General features: G+C 35.5%; 1 protein-coding gene across 2 annotated transcripts; it reads left to right on the top strand.

Annotated features, from left to right (window-relative positions):
* Nucleotides 1-8,330: 8,330 nt before the first annotated feature.
* LOC128246763 (uncharacterized) lies at nucleotides 8,331-18,564 on the top strand. 2 transcript variants are annotated; one of them, XM_052965181.1, is made up of 4 exons: nucleotides 8,331-8,420; nucleotides 14,755-15,005; nucleotides 16,386-16,535; nucleotides 17,920-18,564. In XM_052965181.1, the coding sequence occupies exons 2-4, from the start codon at nucleotides 14,792-14,794 to the stop codon at nucleotides 18,234-18,236; spliced, it is 681 nt and encodes a 226-aa protein (XP_052821141.1). In that variant the 5' UTR covers nucleotides 8,331-8,420; nucleotides 14,755-14,791; the 3' UTR covers nucleotides 18,237-18,564. The 2 variants fall into 2 exon arrangements, with proteins under 2 accessions (XP_052821141.1, XP_052821140.1); XM_052965180.1 differs by lacking the exon at nucleotides 8,331-8,420 and adding an exon at nucleotides 9,905-10,052.
* Nucleotides 18,565-19,703: the final 1,139 nt, after the last annotated feature.

Here is a 19,703-nt window from a genome sequence, read left to right as displayed (position 1 = left end):
ACCGCTACCAAGGTCTTGTATACCCAACCTCCTCCAGGGGGACTGACTTCGAAGCAAGTGAATAAGATTGCGTTTAAACATATCTGTTCTACTTCTTTGGAGACCAAATTTCCCTTCTCCAAGTCACTTAAAGGGGCTATACTCCGTATGATAAAATTGCGGAAAAAAAGAAGAAAATTGTCGAAAACTGACAAAAACTTGTATAAATGTGTACAATGCATTGAAACTTACTAAATGAAGTACCATAAAGTTTACAATTTTTTTTAAGTTTAGCAGTTATTAAGGAGAACCGATATTTAGGCTGAAGGATAATTTGGTTCTGTTTACAGAGTATTGTCATCTTTTATTACTCATCTGAAATGATTTTGGTCATGTATTTTTGATAGAAAATGAGATCATCCTTTAGAAATAAAGCGTTTTCGCAAATAGAAACATTCTAAAAACATTTAACGCCAATCATAGTGACATTTTATGAAATTTCCGACTGACAACACTGACTTATATCATTCTTTTATCCCTTGTCAAGAACATCCGAATGATGTTATTGAAATTAATGCAAAAAAACAACCCATTTTTACTACAGATACTTTAATTTTTCATTAGTTGTACGAAACAGCCCTTTTCTAAACAAAAAAGAATTATATAAAAGATCTGGCCCCAATATCACGAATATACTTAAGTCAAATCTCATTTTTCCAAATTACAGTATGGCATTATAAAAAATTACTAAAGTTTTACGACTTTTACAAGCACATATGCACATGCATTGTGTTGATTAACATTATTGTTCAATATTCTAAAAAAATATTTCTACAGCACAAAATGTACTTGAGTAAAACTCAAAAATAATAAATTTCACTCAAGTACAATTTTTTCTCTCAAATACTTTTTTATATAAAATATTGACCAAATTCTTTTATCAACATAATAAATGAGAGAATGCAAATTTAAAAAGGGTAAAACATTTACAATTTTAAATCATACAATGCTATAATTTGATAAAAAAAGTTGAGACTGAGATGGATTAACTAGAGTATTTTCGTGATATTGCAGCCTGAATCGTACAAAATACGATAACTTTACTTTTCGTCCATTATTACGTCAACTGACGTCAAAGAAGACTGGCAAACCACCTTAATGCCACTATTCATCGAATTGCGGTAGAATAACAACGCATTTAAAAACCGGCCGGTGTTGTTGTTGTTGTTGTTATTTCCCAGTTTATAACCCTCCCGCCTCTTAACGGGGACATCAGGTGTGGACTCACCAGCTTTACATGGTGGAAAAAGATCTCAGGTGTCTCTCTGGGCAATATTCTCGCTCGAGATGGTCCTTTGGTAGAACCAACGACATTCGGCAGGCTAGCTGGTTAGCTTCCTCACATGAAAGGTCTTGACCGTGAGCCTCGTTGGCGCAAAGAAAATTAATGCTTAATAAAACGGATAAGTCTCACCAAAGGGATATTGTTTCGACGTATCAAACCTTGCCAATAGAAACAGATGACCAAATGGAATCGGGATACATAGAGAAATCCTTTTGCAACTTTCAAGGTACACGGTAGAACATACTTCACATACATTACATCATTATTCAATCTCACCAGTTGGACAGTCTACATATGAATTATATCATACAAAATATTGCAACTTATCATACATTGCTGCAACTAATTCACTATATATCCACGGTTGGAATGCCATTCACAAATGTATAATACTTTTCATTCATAGAAAGTTGGTTGTAGTACCAAATAGCACGTGGGTGTCAAGTCATTGAGTACCTACAAAAACACGAGTTAGCTCATGATATTCACGACTGGATAAATTTCACTCCATCTAACTTCTGTTATACAAACACTCGGACTTTTGTGAACTACTTGTTAAATTTTATAACAAAATGTTTTATATAAGCCTTTTAGATTTACCATTAATTGCAAAATAGTTCACTACTACCGACTAACAATCATTTATTTTTTGTTCGCATTTTATTTTAATGCTTCTCGCTAAATGTTACCTGTTTGCTCGAAAACTGTTTGTATGCTTTAGGCATTATTGCCTGAATGCATTAAAAGTTGTTGTTGTTGATGTTGTTGTTGTTAGATATGATTCATCGTTGATAAAAACGGAACCTCACAACTAAAAGTCGATTTTGACTTTTGCATCGCAGCCGACCCTTAAGTCTTATTCACTTAAAATCACAGATGGCAGGTTGAAATATTTGAATATTCAATTTGCTACAAACGTGAGTTTGTATTATGTGTTGAAAGTTTCATTAAGCTGACCTTATTCGATCAGTGTTTGATAGTGTTTATGTTTCAAAGAAGGGTGAACTTGACGCTTATGTAATAAAAACATCTAAATTAGAAGGGGTTTTATAGTACGATACATATGGTACATATATGTCGGTACCATTCATGTGTCTACCTTTCACATTTCTTTCAAAATTCTTATTTGTTCATAAGGGGTTATAACTCTGTTTATTTGATTAAGGTCCACTTAACAACAGTTAAAGATGCACTCTTACTCCCAAATAAGATTTACCACAATTTATACAATTGTTTTAATAGACTAAAAAGAATGAATAAATAAAAAAAAATGCTTATGAAGGATACCGAGATTGATTTGAAAGAAAGGTACAGATCACAAGGTATTTCTACCTTATGAAACAATAGTAAATTACAGTAAATCTTTTACCACTCACCAATCATTTAATATTTTAGCAATGATTTTGAATAAGAGTGTCACTTTAAATATGTATGTTCATTGTTTTACAATAATGGAGCGGTTTTATGATTCACTTGTACATTCGTTGAAGTACACATACATTCAAAGAAAATGCTACACAGATTGGTCCCAAGCCAATTCGTGGTAATTTTGTTTTGAAGTTGCATAGCGCACCATACATACATGAAAAAAAAATGCATAAATAGTCGTTTTTACTCAAGACCTAATGTCTTACACTTTAGTGAAGTTTTAAATTGTAAGAACCCGGAAATCTTAAGGAAAACAGCATTTTTGTTGAAATCTTAATTACTTTAAACGAATCTGATCATGTATTTCATAGTTTTTCATTTGATATCTCATAACTATATCGACTATATTGTATCCTAAGTCAAATAAATGAATTTGTTTTGTCATAAAAAATAAATAATACTATTTAAACTGTGTTACATATTACATATTAAACTGTGTTACATATTACATATTTATAACTGTGTATATATATATTGCGTGTTCACATGCTTTTACTTAAATGTAAACTGTGATATAATAAAAGAATATTGAATTGAATTGAATTACAACACACGTCCAGGGACAAGTGGGCTTTATGGTCACCACGTCACGTCCACTCATTCAGACAATACATACAACACACGTCCAGGGACAAGTGTGCATTATGGTCACCACGTCACGTCCACTCATTCAGACTATAAACAATATACGTCATCATGACGTCAGCCTTACAAATTTGTCATCGTATAGAGACAAACTTTTACAATGTGATAGTATGAAAACTAAATGTCTTGATTATTCCCGACACGGAAGGATACGTGTTGGCGGAGCAAGCGGCGCATTTTATCAACGCTAGCCACGTGTTTGGGAGACTTATTGTTTCGACTGTGTTTGATTTTAAGGCTCTCAATACTTTTTTACGACAGAATTCTTTTTTGATAAGTGATACATTTTCAATGACTGTCGGTATATATGAAAATATCGACGTTGCTCGCTCGAGACTCTTTCAAACAATACGAAAAGTATTTCTACAGTCGACACAAAATACGTATAAACATAGCTTTAATAATGTAAGTGCCTATCGCGTACATAATGTATTACTTTTAGGCTTTACGGTGATTGTTGTTGGAACTGGGATATTTAACTTAATATTTTGATTAACAAAGGCCGGAAAGTCAATGAACACTTTTTTTTAAAAATCAAAGCTTTAACTTAAACATTTTTTTTTTTGCTTTTTTACTTACACTATTCTGTCGCATTTTTGAAGTAATGATTAACAATAAAACACTTATATAGATTTTGATGGTGTTGTAACATTCTTACAAGCATGTTTTAAGATTTCTGACCCTACATACGATGTAAGAGTCCCTTTAATATTTGATTGACTTTTAAACTACATCCTTTGCCGTAGGCTAATATCATTTTCACATAGATAAGACTATAGGGAATTATATAAGCTTCTTGCAATATTGATAATCGTGTATATGTAAAAGTGCATCGATTTTAAAGGCGCACAATATAGTTTGATGCAAAAAAAATGATTTAACGCATTATCGTGTTTAACTCACTTGATTGTAATGATCAAAACAAAAGCATATGACTATGTTCAGATACAAAAATATCAGCGATATTTTCGCGCATGTTTTTTTTATTTATTTATGGCTACTGAGCTATTAATTATTTATGTAAGAATATTTTTTATCTGTACCTTAATTGTGTTGTTTTTTGTGCTTTTGGTTTTAATCATTCTGGTCAAATGAGTTAAAACATAAGAAATACATCATCTTTTTAGTATGCATCAACCTGTGTTGTGTACCTTTAAATAACATCATTATTTCTATGAACTTTTATTTGTAAGACGTGTGAATGTAGAATAATGATAATCAGAAATTTAAATTTCTAACTAGCAAAATGTCAGTTCTTTTGTGGAAGACATTTCGACTGATAACGTTTACGCATTTGATGTCGGTAAAAAGTGAATACTGTCACGCAAATGCATTGAAACAAATAATTCTGATATATAACCGGATGGTATGGTGATAATCAAGTCCAAAAGTAATGAAAAAAATTTTTTCATGTGCTAATACAATTCCAATAAAAGTACACACAATGTATACATCATGGAATAGTGCATGATGAATATGTTTCCTCACGTAAATCATTTGCAAACAAAACATATGTTTAGGACATCATTAAAAAATGTTGGTTTGCGATGCTCCTACCAACAATTTTTGGGGTGGGTAGGGTAGGTAGGGATTTTTTTTACAGACGACAAAGGCAAATCTATATGACCCTCAGTCTGATGTTAGGGGCATGCATATTTTAGAAAACAGCACTAAGAATTCAACGACAGAACCATTTTTTTTTCAGGTACATGGATACACTTTAAATCTTTCTAGGAAGTCTTTTTAATAATGGGTCTCCCAGAGTTCTCGCAGGGTTTACAGATTGGCAGTACAACACGGCTGGTCTGTAGAGCATCAAAGGACCAAACGCGAAATTGGCCCAAAGAAACGAAATGGGACCAAAAAAACACAAAAAACAACAACAAATAATAATAATAATAAAAATAAAAACGGCAGCGGTAGCGATAAAAAAGATTGGGTCGGGGCTAATTTCGTTGAGTCGGTCGGAGCACCGCAAACCAACATTTTTTAATGATGGCCTTAAGATTGTTTAGAGTTTATATCGTACATGCATAGAAAAACATTTGGCGGTCGAATTTTCCATATGTGACCTTTAAACCCGTAAATCCCAACTACTGACTGGTTAGTAGTTGAATATTCGCGAATAAACGACTGGAAATGGTCGAATATCCGACTGGCGAATATACGAATAAAAGTGAATTAAAGCAGTTTTTTTGTCGCGAAGATACATATGTATATATGCATAAACAAACATTGGGCGGTCAAATTCCATATGTGACCTTTAAAACTATATTTAAAGACATACTCTGAATCCCTAACCACTGACTGGTAAGTAGTAGAATATTCGCGAATAATCGACTGGAACTAGTCTAATATCCGACTGGCGACTATACGAATAAAAGTAATTTAAAACAGTGTTTATCGCAAAGATACACATGTGTACATGCATAAACAAACCTTTGGCGGTCGAATTTTCCATATGTGACCTTTAAAACCATATATATGGACATAATCTGAATCCCTAACCACTGACTGTTTAGTAGTTGAATATTCGCGAATAATCGACTGGGAATGGTCGAATATCCGACTGGCGAATATACGAATAAAAGTGTTTTAAAACAGCGTTTGTCGCAAAGATACACATGTGTACATGTACAAACAAACATTTGGCGGCCGAATTTTCCATATGTGACCTTTAAACCAACTGGTTGGTAGTTGGATTTTCGCGAATAACCGACTGGAAATAGTCGAGTAGCTCAATATCCACATCTAACTCTGATTTTTGGAATCCACAACTGGCAACTAGCAGGTAGTTGACTATTCGAATCCCCAACTGGCAACGGGTAGGTAGTTGAATATTCGAATCCCCAACTACCAACTATCTTCCAACTTTACCGTCATACTTTATATGTAGGTTTTAACATTCTATACGACCATATTTCGACATTCAATTTGGAATGTTTTTCAACCAAAATACTGATGGTGTTCATTATGTACAGCTTTACATTATCAAAGTATGATGTATTTTGGTAAATACAGGAAGGTGTAGCAAAATGTTAACTAGCTTTAACATAATTCTTTTTTTAAACTGGTATATAACATAAGTCAGTACCATTAACGTACATAAATTAAAATGCATCACCACCATTATTAATGGCAAATATATTTGTGTTGCATAACGATTGCCCTAGGTAAAATAGTGTTATGATCAAATGCAAATGATGTCAATCCATGCTTTCGAGGCTGATAATTACGATGATGATGCTTACGATGATGATGCTTACGATGAAGATCGACGATGACGTTGACGATGTTGCTGCTGATGCTTCTCCTGTTGTTGCTGCTGCTGCTTTTGGTGATGACGATGATGATGAGAAGGAAGAGGCGGTTGTTGTTCTGGAGTTTGTTCGTGGTGATGCTGGTGGTGGTCGTCATGTTAATAATGGTTCATTGACCATGATGATGATGATGATAATGATGATGATGATGATGATGATGATGATGATGATGATGATGATGATGATGAAAGAGAGGGAGGAGGAGGTAGAGAAGGAGGAGGAGGTAGAGAAGGAGAAGGAGGATGAGGAGTAGTCTGAGGTGGAGGAGGAGGAGGAGGAGCAGAAGGAGGAGGAAGAAAAGGAAAAGGGGGCATTGACTGTATTGGCCACGAATGCTTACTAAAAAACAAAAAAAACAAAACAAACAAAAAACACATTTTAAAACATGTTAAGCCATTTCCTAACTTTAAAGTCATTTTTCTGAACAGTTAATTATCTCCATTATCATATGGAACATACTACATTTTTTTTGAGGGGAGGGGGAGAGAGGAATTTATATAAGCTTAGAAATGACTTAAGATGGTTCATGAATACAACCCAAAGAAGGTATAATCATGGTTTCTTTCTATCTGTGCACTTCGCCCTTCCACATAAGTTAGAAATAGTTTTTCTTTCAATGGGACCGACACTCATCCAGAAGCTTCGTAAAGTAAACGTTTTCCCCAAAAAAGAAGCGGCCCACCAACAGTTGAATCGTGATTTCATTGTATTTGCTCACTATAATTGACATTTGTCGGTTAACGCACTAATACAAATTTAAACTTAACAAATATATTTAGCGATAAGTGAATGATATATGATACCCGAATCTACAGAAGAACCGTCACGAGATAAAACGGCTCTTATTGAATCATTTCATATACCCAGTATGTTTTTTTTTTATCATTAAGTGATACTTAAAAGTTATCATTGTTCGTGCATCGGATAAAAACTTCAACGGCGTATCAAAAATTCTTGTGATTTAAGCTGTCAAAAGTATTTCTAACCATTTAACACAATAATCACAATCGTCATTTTTAAAAAGAGATGAAATTCGGACATTAAATTCAAGCTTAAAATACAAATTAACCAATACCTTAGTAATACAAATCTCGTAAAAATACAATACCACTATTTAGTGTTCAGGCTCAGGCTCCGCCAATTGGATACCCGGACAGATTCACATTTAATCATTTAGAAGAGCTCTGAAAACCAAAAATACATAATACAAAGGAATTCAGGCCGCATTTCGCAAAACATACTGTAAAGATTAGCATTTAGTTTTGGTCTTCCAAACGCTAAGACGGTGCTGGTCTGCGCCCGGTCTATCGTCTTAATCGTTTAGACCAAATATAAACACAAACTATCACATGGTTTTCGCAAATTTAGCCATTATTCCTAAACTATACAGGATTTCCAAGCTTAACATTGTTATAGCCACAGCTACATTTCGCTGTTAAAACTCTTACCCCACGCCCGTGTTTGTGAGCTTTTTTTCCTTCTTTAAAAAATAGCTCAATCATAACCGATGTTTTGGGAGGGCTTTTCTTATAGAAAACTTTATAAACAAGCACTAGTCCTAATGTTGGTGCGTCGCGGCTCTTACATTGAATGAATATTTAGACAATCGATAGGTTGAAGTTTAAACTGACAATCGTGTAGGAGAAAGGAAATCTTCATTGAATTTAAACCCGAAGTATGAAGGAAATAAACTTGAACTAAAGGTATGTTTAAATTTTATACTTTATTCGCTAAAATGATTTACAAACAATGATTATAGATAATTATTGCAGTAACTAAAGTCTTAAAAATAATTACTGAAACTCGTTATACAAGTTCTTAATATTTTGTCATAAGCGACAGGGTATGGACGTTGTACATGTATCGTACGATGTACATTTTATTTTTTTGTGTATTACTAAAATAAGTAGTATTTGTCAAAAAAAATGTTATCGAATTTATAGGCTGTCCAATGGGATGTACCTTTTCCAAAGTCGCTCTATATGTCAGCACTTGTTGATAAACATAAGTTGAGGTTCAGAAGAGAGGTTATAATTCCTCTCAATCTTGACGATAATACATGTATGGTATGTGTTACAATGTATTTTCATGAAATAAATAGTGTTTTAACTAAACAGAGATTGTGTTGTAGACAAAATATAATTTCGAACACAAAACCGGTAATCATCATATCCCAACAACACGATTAACTGTATCACGAGCAACAACATCATCATCATCATCATCATCATCATCATCATCATCATCATCATCATCATCATCATCATCATCATCATCATCATCATCATCATCATCATCATCATCATCATCATCATCTTATCACCACCACCATCATCATCATCATCATCATCATCATCATCATCATCATCATCATCATCATCATCATCATCATCATCATCATCATCATCATCATCATCATATCATCATCATCAACATCTTATCACCACCATCATCATCATCATCATCATCATCATCATCATCATCATCATCATCATCATCATCATCATCATCATCATCATCATCATCATCATCATCATCATCATCATCATCATCATCATCATCATCATCATCATCATCATCATCATCATCATCATCATCATCATCATCATCATCATCATCAACATCTTATCACCATCATCATCATCATCATCATCATCATCATCATCATCATCATCATCATCATCATCATCATCATCATCATCATCATCATCATCATCATCATCTCACCACCACCACCATCATCATCATCATCATCATCATCATCATCATCATCATCATCATCATCATCATCATCATCATCATCATCATCATCATCATCATCATCATAGCACCACCACCATCATCATCATCATCATCATCATCATCATCATCATCATCATCATCATCATCATCATCATCATCATCATCATCATCATCACTTCGTATTATGCACGCAGACTCATCATACCATACTAAGTAAGCCCATATCTTAAATTAATCAGGCCAACAATGACAGGATCATATATGAAGATCAGATATCCAAACTGACAATGCTTATAACTGAACTTAACTCGTATCATACTTTGTTTATTGCATGGCATTCGGTATACATTGTTTATCTATGATCAATCATTTAATTTCATGCACTCGGCATAGTATTCGATCATTAAGAACCAAGTTACGGGTAATGTTGGGGTTCAGAAGGATTAAAACAAAATGCACTTGCAAAGGTGGATTAAAATGAACTGAAAATAGTTCTTATATATTTCTAATAAATTTGAGAAAGAGTTACATAATTTTAAGATTGGATAAGACAAAATTACAGTGATGTCAGATTCTTGGTTTCCCGATGATACGTAAGTGAATTATGACATTTTCTTATATAATATAATGATTAAAATAATTTTTACGATTGGTTTATCCGTAATAAAAAAGTTTTAAAAGCATCATGGAAGTAAGATTTATTTTGTCACAACTCGCATATATGCTGTCAATATAAGTCTAAATTATTGTATTAACTGTCAATGTTTACCGTTGCTGTTAACTCCCATACATTTGTATAGCCGATAGGGCTTGGTTCTGGGAGGGGAATGTGGGAGCGGGGATGACCGGTACATCCATGTTTGCGAGCATTTTGAATGTGATCACTATTTTCATCACAATTTGCATCCTCACGCCATCACCACTACAATTATCGTCATCACAATCATCCCCATCACCACACCATAATCGTCACCACCATCACTATCGCCACCATCGTCATCGTCAGCGTCATCACCATCGTCATCGTCATCGCCATCTTATCGCCATCACCTTCACCATCATCGTCAACCTATCACCACAATCATCATTGTTATCGCCATCGTCATCTTATCGACATCGCCTTCAACATCATTGTCAACCCATCACCACCACCATCATCGTCAACCCATCACCACCACCATCATCGTTATTGCCATCGTCATCTTATCGCCATCGCCTTCACCATTACCATCGTCATAGTCACCGCCATCACCATCGTCATAGCCATCACCATCATTGCCATTGTCATCACCACCACCATCATCATCATCATCACTACCACCGCCATCACCATTACCATCACTTCACCATCATCGTCATCGTCATCGTCACCGTCTTCGCCATCACCAGCATCGTTATCTTCATCGCCATCGTCAACACAATCGTCATCGTCATCACCGTAGTTATTACCATCGTCTTCGCAATCATAATCATCGTCATCTTCATCACCATCACCATCACCATCACCATTACTATCACTGCTATCGTCATCGCCATCGCCATCAACAACATCGTCAACATCATCTCCATAACCATCGCAATCGCTATCACAATCACCATCACCATCACCATCATCATCGTCTATTATCATCATCGCCATCAACACCATTATCACTGCCATCACTATCAAAGTCATCGTCACCGCTATCGTCTTCACAATCACCACCAGCGTGGTTATAATCATCGTCATCGCAATGACCATCATCGTAATCGTCATCGTCATCTCCATTACCACCACCATAACCATCACCATAACCACCACCATCACCGTCACCATCATCATCGTCTATTATCATCATCGCCATCAACACCATTATCACTGCCATCACTATCAAAGTCATCGTCATCGCTATCGTCTTCACAATCACCACCAGCGTGGTTATAACCATCGTCATCGCAATGACCATCATCGTAATCGCCATCGTCATCTACATTACCACCACCATAACCATCACCATAACCATCATCATCACCGTCACCATCATCGTCATCAGCATCACCTTAATCGTCATCGTCATCAGGATCGTCTATTATCATTATCTTAATCACCAATCCCATCATCGACATCGCCATCGTCACCACCGTCATCGTCAACGCCATAACAACAACAACAACAACAACAACAACAAAAACAACAGCAAAAGTAGCATCATGCATCATAAGCAGCAGTTAAAGCAACGAGGGAAATAGTTATACAACTAATGGCAGTACGTGTAGCACATTTCAAGCGGGACAAAACGTCCTTCTCAATTATGTGGTGGTCATTTTGTTTTACGCATTTGCCACTTGTCCATTCTTCACCTATTATTGCAACAGTAAATCCTTTGATTATTCTCAAACTTTATATAGTGTTATAACATATTTTATTCAAACACAAATATTATTGTTATCAACCGCGCCATAGGTGTGGTAATTCGCAATTATAAAAAATGCCAGATCACTGTTATATTTGTAGTTAAATCCTTTGTGCAAATATGTTTATTTCGTGTACGATAACTGTAAGGCAGGCACTAATCGACTGGTAAAGCTCTTTTCGTTTATTATTGGGGAAATTTTAACATTAAATAAAGTTATACCTAAATACATTAAATATTTAAAACTACATAAAGCAGCTTTAAACGATAAATGAACAAGTACATACTTATAGAACGGTATACGACAGTCCGGGTTTATAATGGAGAGGCAGTGGACATGTTTCATATACCCCATATTTGATGGAATTCATACGAAGACACAACAGCAACTTTAATCTTACTAAGCTATTATACTCCAGTACATGCTACTGTTTCTGTTTATAAAGTTATATCTTGCGTTCGGACTTGTATATCTTGCTTTCTTACTTGTTTATTTTGCTTTATTGCATCCATTATTCGTTATTTCGGCATCTCTATTGGATTTGCTAACTTCCTTCAAGTGTATTTTTCAAAGTACTATTCAAAGTTTGCTTGTGCAAGCGCGCCCTCTGGTGTCAATAAAACGGAGATATTTTACATTTTACTTTTCATTGCTTGTTACAAAGCTCTTACTTCAGGTCATTTACTCGTAGAGACTGTAAATTTCTTAAGGCCACACCAAACTGATATTTCGTTCCGCGGATTTACCGCTCCTATTTATTTGAAAATGTAAAAAATGCCCTCCCCCCCATCTTGATCACCAAGCAGATTTTTTTCAGGTAATAATTTATTAAAAGGCTAAAAATAATCAAGTATAATTTTTCTACACTAGTTTTCGTGTTTTTGTAAAGGGAAGTTACCGATGCGTAGTGTTTTATACTGTATATCGATCGGTTTAGCATGGGTTTCAATAAATTCAATCAAAATGGCGGCTTCCGGTTTGGAAGCTCGAAGTTTGGAAATTAAATCTTATTTTTGACAATAAATATGTTTTGAGCATGTTTGAAGTCATTGTTGATCGTCTCATGCACTAAAGGATCATTATTTAAAGCAATCATTATGCAATAAAGCATGTGTATCTGAGACTGGTAGCGATTATATTGCGTAATTAGTGACTCGTTTTGAATGGAAATCGGAATGATCAACTTAGTACTATTTTATTCAAGTCATAATACAAGGGACCAACATTTTACATCGTTACGACGATGCTGAAGATGACAGGTCAACTTAACTGGAACATGAGTCATTGTTTGGTCCAAATTGATGTATCAAGCTCATTTTTGATCAAATTCTGACAAAACAACAGTTTTGAACAAATATCTTTTCACTAATAGCGATATAAACAATGGTCTGGATATACCTCAACATAAGTAAGCCTAAGTTTATCATCTTATATTTTGTTTTTATTTGCAGCATAATCGGGGATTGTAATCACACTATGCACTTGTCAATTGTAACCACTGCCCCGCCCACCCCTCGCCCTCGTTCCTGGGGTATACCCTGGACAGCGGAGGCAACGGGCTGTGTTTTAACCTTTCAGTGGCCCCGAAGTGCCTAGTGAATGAGGTTTTGTCTTCATATTGAAAATAGTCGGGAATGGGCCTCACATAGGTATCCGGGGTTGCGGAGCCATTTGGCGGGTATTTTACCAGCAGTGTGTCCCTGCAGGTCGGGTATTTTACCCGGGTTTTGAGAGACCGGAAGTCAAAGTCCCCGCTATTCCGGACTTGGGGGGGATATACAATTGGCTGGTGCATAAAAACCTCTAAATAACCACACAAAAAATACTCTGAAAAATACCCTTGTTCTTTTTGTTTTAATAAGCACACGTCATTGCATTTTCTGTGATAATAAAAACAATATTTAGTCTATGTTATATGGAGTCTGATGTTTCATGATGCCTGTTTAAATGATCATTTTTTATAAATCCAAAATCAATCCTAAGTATGTCTAAATACAGTTGCATATGATGTTGAAATGATTCAGGTAGATTTATATCAGTCGTTTTAAACTTTTTATTAAAAACAGGGTTTATGTATTATTATGAATGATCGTCATATTAAAGTACGTTTTAATTATATAAGAAATTAGATTTATCCATATAATGTTTGTACTAAACACGGATGAATAAATAGTATTATATTCTGACATTTTCCCAATGTCCATTAGAGGTTCAGTTCAAGATGGCATTATAATGGGTTTAAGGGCAAATATATTGAACAATCTTTCTTATTTATATTGAATATAAGGAAAAAATAATTTTTTCGCTCTTCGCTCGCTTCGGTTTTTATGAAAACTGACAAAACTTTATTTTTATTTTTTTTTTTCGCTCGCTCGCTCCAATTTTTTGGGGCAAAAATCCGAGGTACGAAACATTAATTTGGTGTGGCCTAATGATGTTTAACAGATTATATGAACTCCGGAACTAACTTTGAAAAGAAATTGAATGCAATATAGCATCAAGCAAGAATACCAATATAATTTTAAACCGTTGCTGTTGCTCAAATGACGAAATAAGGATGCGATAAGGCAAGATGTACCAGTCAGAAAGCAAGATGTTAATGCCAGAGAGAAAAATGTACAAGTCAGAACGTAAGATAATTTTCTTCTGCTTCATTACCTTTCATAGGCGTTACTAAAACAAAGGGAATCAACCATCGACGGAGGACCATCGGCAGAGGTTACACACAACTAATAATTGCCTTACACTTTATATAACAATACACTATACACAGTAAACAGGTAACGGTAATGTTATACTACATATAGTGATATAAGTTTTAAGTTTATGAACAAAGTTATTGAAAGTTTTCTTTGCAAAAGTTCCTTCCAAATCTGCAATAGATAATCCCGCCTATTTCAGGTACCGCGAGTTCTTCCAACTAGTGGTACGTTGCAGGATGTGCAGCTGCCAACACAAGATCCACTGGAGCGTGGTGGCCATCCTCGTCAACGTAGTCAGCATCGTGTTATACACGGTGGGCGTGGCCACACACTTTTGGGCGGTGAAAACGGAGGGCGGCTTCACTACGCACACAGGACTGTTCATGGCCTGCCCGACCTTGAATGACACGTGCTATGACACCCACTACCATTTTGATGCCTACAAATATGGTAAGCTAAATCGCGAAATTAGACCCATTAACTTTCAAACGTTTTCAGTATTAACCATGAGCATAAGGCAGCATTTATTAATATTAAACCGATGTTTGCTCAATTATGTTAAAGTATTCCTTTTACTCTTTTGTTAAATTCAAATAGGCAGGACGTGGAACAACTCTGTGCCTTCTCGTACTGGTAATGGTAATTCGCACAGTTTTTCACCATAAATAAGAACAGGAAAATCCAGGCGGTCTTGAAAAAGCGCCTTTTAAAAATCTTAGCAATATCTGTATAGGTGTGCCCAAGTACACTGATGAATTTTCGAACGGGTTGAAGCTTGAGAACCATGGGTCGTCAAAGAATGGTTAGCTTAACAGCTACGTTCTTTTTGCTTTCTTTTCGTAAAAGAGTTATTTTCAAAACAAATTGGCTGTCTCTAAAACAAGCATCTAAATTCGAGCACCATTGTCTGACTTATTCGGTTGTTTGTTGAAGATATATTTTCGTTTATAAGTCAACATTTACAAAAGTCCCACATGAACATTATAATGATATTCCAGATGTGCTTTGACTTTTTTCTTATGAAAACTCCGCCGGTAAGCTTCGGGACAGACCTCGTAAAAAGGCTTCAAGATAATACGAAAATGTATTCAGACAGTCGGCTAGATGTATGTTGTTTTTCTTCTATTTTTTGTCGAGTCGACTTAATATTATGCATCAACATTGTTTCTTGTCTTCTTTTCTTCTTCTTCTTCTTCTTCTTCTTCTTCTTCTTCTTCTTCTTCTTCTTCTTCTTCTTCTTCTTCTTCTTCTTCTTCTTCTTGGCAACCCGAAACATCGTGTAACTCGAGTTTACCAGTCGGCCCCGAACGCCCTGGAGTTACAGTTATCGCCTGTGTAATGAATGTTTGTACCTATTAACATCTACCTAACTCGCCATACTTACAGAGAACGGACTAAAATCAATACTCGAGATTACTCGAAACAACGGACTACTCGAGCTTTCCGGTCGACCCGAGCTTCCTCGAGATATCGCACGTGTTATGAATTATTATACCTATTAATATCTACCTTACCTCCATACTTACAGAGAAAGGACAAAAAATCAACACTCGAGGCTCAAAACATCGTGTAACTCGATTTCTCGGTCGGCCCCGAGCGTCCTCGAGTTATCGCCTGTGTAATGAATGATTGTACCTATCAATATCTACCTAACTAACCATACTATCAGAGAAAGGACTAAAGTCAATACTCTCGATTACTCGAAACATTGGATTACTCGAACATTCCAGTCGGTCCCGAACGTCCTCGAGTAATCGCCTGTTTAATGAATGATTATACCTATCAAATTCTACGTAGCATATTCATAATAATTATCTTGCATTATTTCAGAGAAAGGTCTCATTATCGCCAGCGCCGTTTTGAATGTGTTTGCTCTGATCGGGTTCTACCTGTTCTTCGCCATCTCCATGTTCTTCCTCTGTGGCTTGTACGAGGAGAAGCGACTGGCCACTGGAGCTGTGATCACGGCATATATAGCAGGTAGCACATTTAGCAGGAGGGGATTGTTCACAAGTGCGTTAAAGTTAACAACGTGATTAACGCCATCGGTCTTAACTTTCAAGTCTTACCTGCCATCGAAGTTTAATGGGCACGTTTGTGTTCTGTAGATAGCTTACAGTTTGAAAACTCCCCACTGTTGTAGCAGTTCTTGTTTAAATTGATAAAAAAACACCACATCATAAAATATTTCATCTTTTAAATTGACGTCGTTAACAATGATTTCAAATTTTGCAAAGTTTAGAACAATCGACCCAATGTTGTTATTGTCATCGTTGTTAATTTTCAATTTTCTACTGCTCTGGACGTCTAATGGATACACTTGTGATCTACTATATTTCTAACACAATTTGAGACAAATGTTGAGGTGTACTTGTTTATATTTAAATATATTTGCACGCCATTACATGTTAATCTCTAAAATATAACAATTCGTTTTCTCAGTTTTTTCTCGAGATCTTCTATAGTCATAACGAAGTAGCACTTCATTACAATACCATTTCTAAAAAGGGGTATGATGTATTGACATGTCTTTGGTGTCGTCTTTATAGTTTGCGTCATCCTGCACACATTATTCACTGGCCCTATTAGGTCAAGATTTTCACATGAAGCTTTACACATATTTTGCGAGTCAAGTGTAATAAGCTAGTGTAGAAAGGACAACAACACTGGCTTTACTTATTGTTGAGTTATACCCCTTGGTCGTATGAAAACAACGTGCATAAGCTAACACGTTTATAACTCAAAACCAATTAAAGTATTCAAATGAACTGTCTAAACATGTAACCAGTGACAATACACTCATTCGAAGTAAGGCCCATAACTCCGGTTTCAATAACTTGTTCAGTATGCCCATATGTAGAATTCTCAAAAGATATTACAAAATATTCACGTTTGACGAGTGTAAAAGACTCGTGAGTATAAATGTCAATAACTGGCTTTAATTATTTTTGTGTGATATTGCCATAGTAGACTGAAAAAGACATGAAACAGCTAAACCTTTTCAACTCGAAAACCACTTAAATTATTCGAATGAACTGTATAAGCATGTTACCAGTGATAAAACCCCCATGCTTAGTAAGGCCCATAACTTCGGCTTAAATGTTTTGTTTGTGATACCCATATGTCAAAGTGTCAAAAGATATTGCAAAATTCTAACCTAAGCTTATACACAAAATGGTTAAAGATATTCAAACATAATGTCGTTGTTATTATGCACATTATAATCAAGATAATACACAGCTTAAATTGAGGAGTAACGCCCCTTGATGGATAAATAATCAGACGACCTTTATATGAATTACGAAGGTGTTCTTGATTGAAGAAAAGTAGTGCTAGTTAAACCATTGTTTTTTCTGCTTTACAGGCCTTTTCGCCGTGATAGGTGTGGTGATGTACGCGGTGAGCATCAAACGTCTCTCCTACTCCCTAAGCTGGTCATTCATTCTCGCCATTCTCGGCTTCATCGTCAACTTCGCCGCCGGCATTCTCATGTGTGTGGGCCGGAATATCAGCAAGCGGGCCGACAAAGAGATTGAGCAGCCATCGGGCGAGCGCCATCCCGTAGAGCAGATGGAGATGGGCGACACCACGGAGAAGAAAGTGTGGCGTGATGACAGCCGGGAAGTGGCGGCGACCATTCCGCCGAAAAAGAAACGTGGCATCCTCGCTTCAAAACGTTGACATCAGCTGTAGCAGCTGGGTCCGACGTGTTGGTGAACAAGAATAACAGCGTGCTCAAAATGAATCTCGAATTCTCCAGTGTCTCTTCCTCCACCTCCTCTTTCAGGAGAGCCATGTGTTTAATGGTTTAAATCTGATACACTAGATCTGTCCTATAAGTTTACTCAAGTGATTGGTTTGTGATAGGACGGGAGGCTGGACCTTGCCCTAATTTTTCCAAAATGCTCAACCTTAACAGGGCTAATAAGTAGCTTATTTCTAGCTAAATTACTTCTTAAAATTGATTATGATCAATGAAAAACGGTTTATTGTGATTATCATCAAGATATTTTTTTTTTCTTTTTAAAGACAAAATCTCTCACAGAAGTTAATAACAACCACATTTTAGAAGAACAAAACTAGTTAGAAGTTTCGTGAAATTGGGGCCTGTATTAGATTAATGTGTTACCTATGATCTCCGTTTATTTCAAAATCAGAGTTGTGTTCTGTGATATTTACCGAATCTGTGATATGTTAGACATTTCAACATTTGTCTATAATTTCAGACATTATTCCCTACATGTTACAAATTCGCAATGTTTTGTTGTTGTTAGACATTGATTTATTTTCAATATTGCTACTATGTACTTGTTTATCAACTTTAGTTATGAACAATTGTTACAAAAGATGCATTCGAGTTTTTTAATGAACCTCCATATTTAGGGTAATTCATCCATCAAACATAAAAATAAAAAATGCTACTGTAAAGTTTCCTCTTAAAATTTCAAAAAGTTTGAATAGTTCTTAAGTTTTCACCGAGAGTTTTTTTCCTATATACAGTGTGATATTTAAGACACAAAATGATAAAATGGCTGTATAATCATAGTATACTTTATTATGTCCCTTAAATATATCATAGCATGATAGTTTGTCATTATGGTGTTATTCAAACAATGAATTATATGCAAGAATACTATAACGGTTAATCAAGTAATAATCTCGATGTTGATGTCTTAAACGAACTAACACTAGTGTTCATCCTTATAATGGATGGCTTACCTTCATATCTAAAATACGCTAACATAGCTTCGCATTCTAATGATGGATGGCTTACCTTCATATCTAAAATACGCTAACATCGCTTCGCATTCTAATGATGGATGGCTTACCTTCATATCTAAAATACGCTAACATCGCTTCGCATTCTAATGATGGATGGCTTACCTTCATATCTAAAATACGCTAACATCGCTTCGCATTCTAATGATGGATGGCTTACCTTCATATCTAAAATACGCTAACATCGCTTCGCATTCTAATGATGGATGGCTTACCTTCATATCTAAAATACGCTAACATCGCTTCGCATTCTAATGATGGATGGCTTACTTTAATATCTAAAATACGCTAACATAGCTTCGCATCCTTATAATGGATGGCTTACTTTAATATCTAAAATACGCTAACATCGCTTCGCATCCTAATGAT

Source organism: Mya arenaria, chromosome 9 (assembly GCF_026914265.1).
Source record: "Mya arenaria isolate MELC-2E11 chromosome 9, ASM2691426v1".
Lineage (NCBI taxonomy): Eukaryota > Metazoa > Mollusca > Bivalvia > Myida > Myidae > Mya > Mya arenaria.
Note: the sequence above shows the minus strand (reverse complement) of the source record. Positions and strands in the feature narration are given on the sequence as shown.

Bases quoted from the DNA above. Each gene is read 5' to 3' on its own strand.
- LOC128246763 (XM_052965180.1), top strand. From the start codon at position 10,024: ATGTCAGATTCTTGGTTTCCCGATGATAC. The intron at 10,053-14,754 runs GTAAGTGAATTA...CGCCTATTTCAG, and splicing joins TCTTGGTTTCCCGATGATAC to GTACCGCGAGTTCTTCCAAC. The intron at 16,536-17,919 runs GTAGCACATTTA...TCTGCTTTACAG, and splicing joins GATCACGGCATATATAGCAG to GCCTTTTCGCCGTGATAGGT.